Here is an 11,286-nt window from a genome sequence, read left to right as displayed (position 1 = left end):
AACACTCCAATGAAGGAGTAGAACCATCTCGAGGAGGTTCAGAGAAATATGTGAGTTAAATATGAGTGTCACAGCTAAGGGTCTGAAGACTTATGACCATGTGATATTTCAGTTTTTCTTTTTTAATAACTTGCAAAAATTTCTACATGTCTTTTTTTCTGTCAAGATGGGGTGCTGAGTGTACATTGTGATTTTGGCATTTGGCTCCTATGAAACAAAGAGTAAACAATTTAAAGTCTTAAAACTTTCTGTACCCACTGTATATACTTACTAATCCTGTGTACACCTGTTTAAGGGATAGACTTAAAAGAGACATATTAAGTGCTAGTGCTAGAATTGGGTCCCCCAGTGCTTCTGTCAACCTAGAAAATGTGAAAAAGAACAACCCAGGTAACTTAGTTTTGTTAAACCATTTTCTGCAAGCATATTAAAAATAGGATATTGAAATTTGTCTCCCCTTGTGATGTCAGAAGGGGATAATACTGCCCCTTAATCTGCACTATCCAACCATGGCATTGCCATTTAGTGCAGAGAGCAGTTCATTTGCATTTAAAATGACACACCCAAAACTGCACATTTTTGCTCACACCTACAAAGTGGCAATTTTAACATGTTATAATAAATTATAATAAATAAATATATATCTAGCCTATGGTATTTAGAGCTGGAACTTCACACAGGCTACGTACTCTGGGGACACCAAAGATTTATTTTACATCTTAAAGAAGTCCCCCTTAAGGTAAATTCTGCGTAGTCAGATCAGATAGAAAGTAGGCTAATAATAATAATCACATTTTTGGAAATCACAAAAGCTAAAAACTACATTTTAATATTAGTCCAGAAAAAGTATTAGATGAAGTAAATCGTAAATATATATTTTGACACAGACACAACCTCAAATATATTTATGATAACGATTCTGCTATAATTAATTATTTAAACACCCATTGACACATGTCTACCATAAAACCCAACGCGTTTTATTAAGTCCTTTATATTTTCAAAAGACTTCATATTTAGACACCCATTGGTTTCAGATCCAGCTTGATACATCCATGCACAACGGCGCAGCTGGAATTAATAAAAGACGCATAGTGGATGCTTCATGATACTTTATTAATCAAGATTTAAAGTTGACTGTCAAATTAATGATGCATTAGTATAGTTGTTAATAACGGTCAATTAAACGTGTTGAATCTCGTTGGTGTGAAACAGCGATAGTGGCAGTCGCGTAAAGCACGTCAATGAACCCCCTCCCCCTCAAGCGAGCGATATGATTCGCCTCAGTTCAGAACCATGGTCAGCTCTTAGCGCGCGCTCGCAGGAAGTGGCCATTGTCAGTAGCATTTGGTATTAAAATTAAAAGACTGTTCGAAGAACCTGAAGAAACGGCAGCTACGGCCCTTACTTATCCTTAGTTTTATCTTCAGAAAATTCGTTATGGTTAACGGGGAGTTAATCGAAGAAAAAACGTAAGCAGCAACAATTTATTTCGGCGGAAGACTGCTGGCTGTTGAAACCGGTTTCCCACTCTCGCTGAGGGTAAGTGTCACTTTGATTTCTATTTTTGGATTATAGACTGTAATATTAAAGAGAGAGAGAGAAATACAACCCGTTGTGTATGCGTCTTCCACTTTTTCTCCCCCTGACGCGAGTTACACATGCTCTTTGTTACTCAGGATTTCTCCCTTCTTATGGGTGGGTTCAACGATTGCTTTTCCAATTTCAGACAACCAAGAACTTAGTTGAAAATGTTGGATCCATCGTCGAGCGAGGAGGAGGCGGATGAGGTTGTGGAAGAAGAGCGCAAAGTGGTGGCGGCGCCCAAGGCTGGTGGTCCTCGGGTGTCTCCAAGCAGGACCAGCGAAAGCTCTGGTGGGTTACAGCCAAGCCGAAGCACCAATGTCCGTCCAACGAGCCCGAGCCCCTCGGTCGCGATCGAGAAGGAAAAGGATGACTTGGAAAAAATGCAGAGGGAGGAAGAAGAGAGAAAGAAACGGCTTCAGCTTTACGTCTTTGTAATGCGCTGCATTGCCTATCCGTTTAATGCGAAGCAGCCGACTGACATGGCGAGACGACAGCAAAAGGTAAGAGCTCGAAAAGCAAAACGCACATGCAACAGATTGCTGCTGTAAAGGAAAATTGGTGATCAACAAGCTTCTAGCTGCACAAAACCAATATAGTAGATTGATTCAACCTAAAAATCTTAAACACGGTCATACAGAGTGTCAATGCAAAGACAGAAATTTGTGCTAAAAGCCTTAAAAGTTATCCCAATGTCTTTAAAAACACGACACAACTACCAGTTGCTCCAGTGCATTACCATACTTTTAATGTCATTTACCAATGTTAACGTCTTCATTCATAACTCGCAAGCTCTTTTTCTGCTTTGATGTTATCTGCATCTGACAACGCTTGACGGACTTGCAATGCATTCGTGTTATAATTTTTATCGGTATTTTAGTCTCCTGGGGATCGAACTTATGACCTTTGCGTTGCAAATACAAAGTTTTACCAATGAGCTACAGGAACGCATATCTATTGTTTTAAGTTGTTTTGTTTGGGTGCACTGTTATTGAAATGTAGGCATCACCTGGCAGACTTCTCTCCCCATCCGTGAACTGGTGCCCGTTAGATGGCGCTTGAGTTAGTTTGCCCAAAACAGATTAGCACCCAGATAACCTACTATAGGGTGGAGTGTCTCTTACACATATCCATACTTGAATTCTGTTGAAATCTTCAATATTTCTTTAATATTTGTTGTTTGTTTGTATTATGTGTAGTTTAGATGCAAAAGCCTGCCTAGATTTTTGTAAGTTCAATGCAAATTTGTTTAGTACTGCCAGTTTGGTTTTACAAACATAATGTTATGTATATCATTAAAACCAATGTATGTATCCAGCGACGCCCACATCTAAAAACCTTGTTTTAGGCCAAAATGTCAAAGACAAAAAATATTTTATTGATGCAACATACCTGAAATATTATTTACTGCTTTCAGGTGTCTTTACCAACATTTAATGACTCCCATGTGAAAATAACAATTCCACCAGGTATTCTTTCAAATCCTATGGAGAAAAATACTAGATTGTTATTCAGGAATGATGAAATCCCCTTAACTAGTTGGTTAACACTCCATGACAGTGTAGAGTTAAAGGGATAGTTCACCCAAAAATGAAAATAATGTGATTAATAACTCACCCTCTTGTTGTTTCAAACTCGTAAGACCTCCGTTCATCTTTGGAAACACAGTTTAAGATATTTTATATTTAGTCCGAGAGCTTGTTGACCCTTCATTGAAAAGGTAATAAAACATCATCAAAGTAGTCCATGTGACATCAGTGCATCAGTTAGAATGTGTTGAAGCATCGAAAATACATTTTGGTCCAAAAATAAAAAATATTACGCCTTTATTCAGCATTGTCTTCTCTTCTGAGTCTGTTGTGAAAGCGCATGCGCGAGACTAAAGTCACGTGACTGCAGTGACGCGGATGACGTCTTATCCTCAGACATGTTTGCACATTTTTTTTTCAAACTTACAGCGTGCGTCTCCCTCAGACTGTAAACGAATCCCGGGCCCACAAAAAAACAACAACTGGGGTGCACCAGATAACACGTCAGCCGTGTCGTCCGCGTTACTGCAGTCACGTGACATTTAGTCTCGCGCATTTAGAGAAGACAATGCTGAATAAAGTTGTAATTTTTGTTATTTTTGGAAAAAAAATTATTTTCGATGCCTCAACACATTCTAACTGACCCACTGATGAACAGTATACCATATGTAGATTTTCAATGAAGGGTCAACAAGCTCTCGGACTAAATATAAAACATCTTAAACTTTGCTCCGAAGATGAATGGAGGTCTTACGAGTTTGGAACGACATGAGGTGAGTCATTAATGACATTATTTTCATTTTTGGGTGAACTATCCCTTTAACTAACCTGCATTAAAAACTGTATAAGATGATTTCTAGTAAGCTGCTAAACTATTTACTCCTAAAAACTGACAAAGAGACTGCCCTAGCCACATTAACATCTTTAGTCCCCAAAACTAACAAAGAGACAACCCTGCCACATTAGCATAATGCATCAGATGGAGACTTGGTTTTTAACATTTCTCCTGGCTGAAAATCAAAGGCTGCTCTGAAAGCAAGAAGTTATCTTTTATGTTATGGTATTAAATAGTTTATGATTATTCATCATATTAATAAGCACCTTCTTAGAAAACGCTTATCATACATTATTTGGAGAATTTATAATCCTACTTGTGGATATTCAAGGACCAATACATTATGTATCATTTTAATTTAGCTCATTTGTATTTTCCTACAGTCTGTAAGTCTCCAGGGGCTTGTTTACTCGCTGGTATACAGTCTTAGGAGAAGGTGACATGGGACACAAGTCTCTGTGGGCAGTTATACTCATGGTGTGGTGTTCTGTTGTCATCATGATCCATCTTGGATATAGTGTTTTTGATTTGTTTTTGACCGATAGTTGTTATTATTTTAATTGAACACTGACAGTTGAGAACTATACCTGTTCATTTATTTTTGGGTTATTGACGTTAAGGTTTTCTGATTTAAAGTAGTTTTGGCCAGTTATATCATATACTGTGTGTATACTTTTCCTAAGATCTTGACAAAAAGCCGTTTGTCTGTTGTCACGTGGCAGCTGATATTGGTGAAGGGACATTGTTATAGCACAAGGAATTTGATTGGACAAAAATCTCTGTAGTGCGGGACGTGTCATCAATATATTTTTGTCCATTTCCCTTGAAGAGAGTGTTTGTAAATTTTGCCAGTGTCTTTTATCCAGTTGCATGCTGTTCTCCATTACTGGTACAATATAGCCTGAAGCCAGGTGAGAATATTCACAGCTGCCATCTGTTCTAAATTTCCAGATAGTGATCTCATCCCTCAGAGAAAGAGAGAGAGAAAAAAAATATTATTATTATTATAACAAACATCTGCATCTTTGATTATCCATTACCATATTATATTGTGTTTGTTGTCGTTATTAAGTTCTGTGGATATATCAAATTAACATTAGTGTTTGTTTACAACTTCTCCCTCTATTTTGTTTTGGTCTGTGCTTTAATTACCATGCAGGGACACGCTAATTCACCCTGTCTTACGATTATAACTAGCTATTTTAATTCATGTGGCACTTGCAAATGTGACAACTACACGGTATGTGGAAACTCCTTTTGATGCTTGTTCCAGTCTACTTAAAAATGGTTGTTTAGTCTATTAATTAGTCCTGATGACAACGTGCACATTATCATATATTTAATGATCAGTAAGACCAGATATCACATATCATACACTGCTTCTGCTGTCTTCAATACACACCCACCCACCAACCCACAGAATGCAGAGCCTAATTAAAAGTTTTAACAATATTTCCTATAATATTGTTTTTTGTATTATTCTGTTTTTGGCCTGTCTTTTCCTCATTGGACAAACACACACAAACAGATAAACAAGATACACACACATTTAGACACAAGCCCTGCAATCAAAAGAGAAAGACTAATCAGGGAAGGTAGTTACAGTGAGCACACAGGCACATCTAAAGCAAAGTCAAGGGGCCCTATTTTAACGATCTGAAACGCAAGTGCGAAGCGCAACGCGCAAGTGAGTTTGTGGGCGGATCTTGGGCGCTGTTGCTATTTTCCCGGCGTGAGAAATAACTCTTGCGCCGGGCGCAAATCAATAAGGGGTTGGCTGAAGTAGGTTCATTATTTTCATAGGTGTGGTTTGGGCGTAACGTCAAATAAACCAATCAGAATGCTATCCAACATTCCCTTTAAACGCAAGGGCGCAAGTTCCATGGCGGGTTGCTATTATTATGACGGATTTACCAGGCGCACGCCAGGAGCGGTTCACAGCCGAGGAGACCCACGTTTTTGTAAGAGCAGTCAAAGACAGAGAAGTTATTTTGTATGGGGATGGGAGAAACCCGCCCAAATCAGCGTAGGTTAAACAGGCGTGAGAGAAAATAGCCACAGTCTCATCAGCTGGCATATCGTTGCGCCAAGCGCTACAATGATGTCAGGAGACGGGGGAATACCAAGCTTGCCAGCATAAATCGGGCACGCCGTGTAACGGGAGGTGGATCTGCCTCAGGACCTGACGCCAGCAGAGGACATCGCTGCGTCCACCCTCACCGCTGAAAGGGTTTGGGGGCTTTGAAATCGGACCCAAGAAACGCAAGCAAGGTCCAACCCCAAAGTACTCTTACAAATCAAGTTCACATACATTAAGGCTTCTTGTGAAAACATTTTAATTATTATTTACATAAAATAAACGTAATACAGCCACACAACAAACGTATGAAAACGTATTTTAATCGTTATTTGCATGATAATTTTTTAACGCAGCCACACAATAAATAAAAACTATCACCACAATGCTCACCACTATGATTCCCCTTATCTCGTGTATTAATATTTTTTTGTGTAACAATTTATGATTTGCAAAAATAACTGTTGCATCTGTGTAGATTAGATAAGCAAAGTGTGTGAGCGTTGTGCACGCTATACATTATGGTCAAGCATGCGCCCTTAAAATAGCATAATGAACCACGCGCAACGCGCCACTGACTTTAAACTTTTTTTTTCTGGTCAGTGGCGCAATTGTTTTTTGAAACTGCAAAATAGCATCAGGGATGGTTTGCGCCGGAACACGCCTCTTTTTTTGCGCTGAACCGCCCAGGGAGCGCAAGTTCATTCCCTAGTTTGCCGACGTGCGTTTGTGGAGGGAAAAACCAGCTGTGCGCCGGTGCAAAATACGAATGATACATGCGTCACTGACAAAGTCAATTGCGCTGCGTGCAAGATAGGGCCCAAGATGTCTAATGTCTAATGACTTTTGCATGAAATTAAACAAAACAAAACAAAAAAACGCCAGATGTTAAATGGTTTTGCATGCAACTACAGTACAAACTGTGGGAAAAAGTACAGTACAAAATAAAGAGCTTTTCCGAATCCCTACCATTTATGACTAACAACATTAATAACTTTATCTTTAGTTGCTTACTAGATGCATCAATATAATTGTTTTCAATTGATACGGATATGCGATTATTCAAACTGATATCTGCAGATACCGATACTGATAGTTCACTGGTTATATTAACTTGCACTAACTAAATTCTGAAGATTAAAATTTCTGAATGTTATTAATTTATGACCATTAAAGGGATAGTTCACCCAAAAATGAAAATAATGTCATTAATGACTCACTCCCATGTCGTTCCAAACCTGTAAGACCTCCATTCATCTTTGGAAACACAGTATAGGATATTTTAGATTACGTCTTAGAGCTTTCTGACCCTCCATTGAAAATCTATGTACGTTCGGTATACTGTCCATGTCCAAAAAAGGTATTAAAAACATCATAAAAGTAGTCCATGTGACATCAGTGGGGCAGTTAGAATTTGTTGAGGCATCGAAAATACATTTTGGTCCAAGAATAACAAAATTACAACTTTATTCAGCATTGTCTTCTCTCCCGAGTCTGTGTGAAATTCGTGAATGCAAGTGCACAGTGACGCTGCTGACGTGTTATCCTCAGACATGTTTGCGAAGATTTATTTTTCAAACTTACTGTACAGCGTGTGTCTCCCTCCAACTGTAAACGAAGCTCGGGGGCAAAAAAAGCTGGGGCGCACCAGATAACACGTCAGCAGCGTCGTACATCAGCATTGTTCACAAAAGAAGACAATGCTGAATAAAGTCATCAATTTTATTATTTTTGGACCAAAATGTATTCATTCTATGCTTTAACAAATTCTAACTGAACCATTGTCACATGGACTACTTTGATGATGTTTTTATTATCTCTCTGGACATGGGCAGTATACTATGGAAGGTTTTTTTGGTCTTTTTTAAATTAATTAATTAAATTATAAAATAATTAATTAAATTATAAAATAATTAATTAAATTATAAAATAAAAAATAAAATCGCAAAATATGTCCCAAATTTGAAAATGAAATGCTAAAATAAAAATTTAAACATTATATTAAATTATTTAATTTTAATTTTTAACGTGATGAAGCATCATTCCGGCCAAATTGAAAAATTAAATTAAATTGATGATTTGACATTTCATTTTCAATATAATCTTGAGTCAAGACTGACAATATTAAAATAAAAAGGCAAGCTTGAAAAGGAATCTGTAAATATTTTTTTTAAAGGGCTTTTTATTCATGCCCAAGCAATAATAGGGACAAAATTAAAATGTAAAGTTCAGTTTTAATTTTATGTTCTGTTAAAATTATTTGTTTTCATTTTCTTTTTCTTTTTCGTTTTCATTTTCATTTTCATTTTCAACTTGTATGCAAATTCAATGTTAATCAATGGGTGGCGTTTACTTGCTTAAAAAAAGGGGATTGGCTGAAGCAGCGTTGCCAACTCAGCGACTGTGTTGCTAAAATAGCGACTTTATTGCTACATCTAGCGACTTTTAGGCCCATTTAGACAAACTTAGCGAATGTTTGGATGAATCTTAGCTTCACATCTGTACAGATAGGCTACTGTGTCGCTTGTACTGGCCCACGAGTGCCGGGTGGCGCTGTCCCGGTGAAATGTGCGTCTGGTGTCTCTGTGCATGGAGCTGGGCAGTGTAGGAGCTGACGCGTGGATGGGATTCGCGTACATTGTCTACATTTCAAAGGAGGAACAAACAATAAAAAGTGGCTGGTCCGCTGTTATATGTGCGTATTTTCACACATCTGGTCCGGTGAGGCGTCAGTTTAACGAGCGGATACACCGACCAGTCACTTACTTTTAAATGAACATTATCTGTTTATTTAGCCTATGTGTTGTCTGTACAAGCATCAGAACTTGCGTCCTCTGTGAAATGCGAGTCTCTCGGAGTCTTCTGTGTACACTGCACTGGACACAACATACAGTTCTTCTGACCATAGCTGAAGCGTGGAAGACGAGCTACGCACATAAGGGCTGTGACGATATCACAGTAATACTGCATCACTGCTGTAATAAGATGCCAGCTGCGGTGATGTCACGGCCGCAACCTTATAAAGCGCGTCATGCCCAAGTGCTCTGATTTCTTGAACTGTACCAACTCCCTCCCTGGTTTTAAACCCCTGCGCGAATAACAACATCTCTGCAAGAAAATGTCAGAGCCATGCCCATGAAATTTCATGTACAAGGAGTCCGAGCCACGCGCATATTAAGCTTTCTCATTCAAGGAGAAGCACTGTGCTGGTGATGATAATGACAGCATAATAATATTTTAAAACTATAATGGGCAAACATGACAACTATCGTTATGAAGGCAGGAGCGCGTATACTGACAGCACAACTCGTTATTTGGTTGAATGCTGTGCTTATATCTGGAGCTACTGTAAGCGAATTTCTGAAAGCAATGATTGGAGTATCCATAAGTTTTGCGCAGTTATTTACGTAATGATGCAATTGTCGATTTCGTTTTGTATCCACTTTGAGAAAATCTAATTAAACATACTAACAATAATAACATTAAATAATATTTATTTTCTATATCTTTTGAGTTTAATATCAATTATGGAACAGTTTTTGTCATTGTTTGTAACCCATTTTTTTTTACAATAAATTATTAAAAGTTGCAACATGTTTGGAGAAGTGTGTTTCTATTCACGGAGAGTTTACCGAAAATGAATGTCTAAAGAAATAGGAATCAGGTTTTGCACAACTCATCAGAAACAATCTTAAACTCTGCATGTTCTTTCTGCAGGTTTTCAGGTTGTTATTCTATGAAATGTATTGTATAAAATGGGTTATAAACGATGACATAAAAGGTCTATAAATCATAGTATATTCAAAAGATATAAAAAACAAAAGTTAACATATAGAAATACATATTATTTCACATTGTTATTGCTAATATAATTTGTTGTTTTAATAATATGGGGTGGGTTGTTGTGCTAACAGTCTAACCGCGTGATTCTGTTGCTTCTTCACCACGGTAAAATAAAATCCCGTACGGTCACAGCCCTACTCACAAATCAGCGTTACAAATGAGGACCACTTACAAATATGCCACAAAGGCTGAAGGTCTGCTCTGCCAGTGTGCCCGCTGCAAAAGTAAGTGACTGGTCACTCATGTCCATTTTCATGAAATGCATACAAATAACACGCAGTGTGATTATAGTGCTATATATACGCCAATTTTGCGAGCATATGATACTCCAGTCCTTAACGGATTTTGGCATAATTATGTATTGCACGATAATCACACTGTGCTATGTGTATGCATTTGATGAGAATGGCTGACGCCTCACCGGATCAGATGTGTGAAAATACGTACATATATAACAGCGGACCAGCCACTTTTTATTGTTTGTTCCTCCTTTCAAATGTAAACAATGAACGCGAATCTCATCCACGCGTCAGCTCCTACACTGCCCAGCTTCATGCACAGAGACACCAGACGCACATTTCACCGGGACAGCAACACCCGGCACTCGTGGGCCAGTACAAGCGACACAGTACCCTATCTGTACAGATGTGAAGCTAAGATTCCTCCAAACATTCGCTAAGTTTGTCTAAATGGGCCTAAAAGTCGCTAGATGTAGCAATAAAGTCCCTATTTTAGCAACACAGTCGCTGAGTTGGCAACGCAGCGTTAGCCAATCCCCTTTTTTGAGCAAGTAAATAAACGCCACCCACTGATTAACATTAAATTTGCATACAAGTTGAAAATGAAAATGAAAACGAAAAAGAAAATGAAAATGAAAACAAATAATTTAAAAAGAACATAAAATTAAAACTGAACTTTACATTTTAATTTTGTCCCAATTATTGCTTGGGTATGAATAAAAACCCTTTTAAAAATGTTTTTACAGATTCCTTTTCAAGCTTGACTTTTTATTTTAATATTGTCAGTCTTGACTCAAGATTATATTGAAAATGAAATGTCAAATCATCAATTTAATTTTCTTTTTTAATTTGGCCGGAATGATGCTTCATAACATTAAAAATGAAAATGAAATAATTTAATATAATGTTTTAATTTTTATTTTAGCATTTAATTTTCAAATTTGGGACATTTTTTGCGATTTTATTTTTAATTTTTTTAATTAAATTAATTATTTTATAATTTAATTAATTAATTTAAAAAAGACCAAAAAAACCTTCCATAGTATACCGTACATAGATTTTCAATGGAAGGTCAGAAAGCTCTCGGACTAAATCTAAAACATCTTAAACTGTGTTTCCAAAGATGAATGGAGGTCCTACGAGTTTGGAACGACATGAGGGTGAGTCATTAATGACATT

General features: G+C 37.5%; 1 protein-coding gene across 14 annotated transcripts in view; it reads left to right on the top strand.

The window, feature by feature from the left end:
• The first annotated feature begins 822 nt into the window (after nt 1–822).
• Nucleotides 823–11,286, top strand: part of cadpsa (Ca2+-dependent activator protein for secretion a) — a 157,830-nt gene continuing 147,366 nt past the window's right edge. For 4 of the 14 annotated variants that reach the window (XM_065241449.2, XM_065241448.2, XM_065241446.2 and 1 more), the window contains exons 1-2: nt 834–1,542; nt 1,730–2,087. In XM_065241449.2, coding sequence (XP_065097521.1) covers nt 1,752–2,087 — 336 coding nt within the window. In that variant the 5' untranslated portion in view covers nt 834–1,542; nt 1,730–1,751. Of the gene's footprint in view, nt 1,543–1,729; nt 2,088–11,286 lie in introns of all 14 variants that reach the window. The other 10 variants (XM_065241457.2, XM_065241447.2, XM_065241445.2 and 7 more) reach the window with 6 other exon arrangements.

Source organism: Paramisgurnus dabryanus, chromosome 14 (assembly GCF_030506205.2).
Source record: "Paramisgurnus dabryanus chromosome 14, PD_genome_1.1, whole genome shotgun sequence".
NCBI classification, from domain to species: Eukaryota; Metazoa; Chordata; class Actinopteri; order Cypriniformes; family Cobitidae; genus Paramisgurnus; species Paramisgurnus dabryanus.
This window is presented reverse-complemented; position numbering and strand designations above follow the sequence as displayed.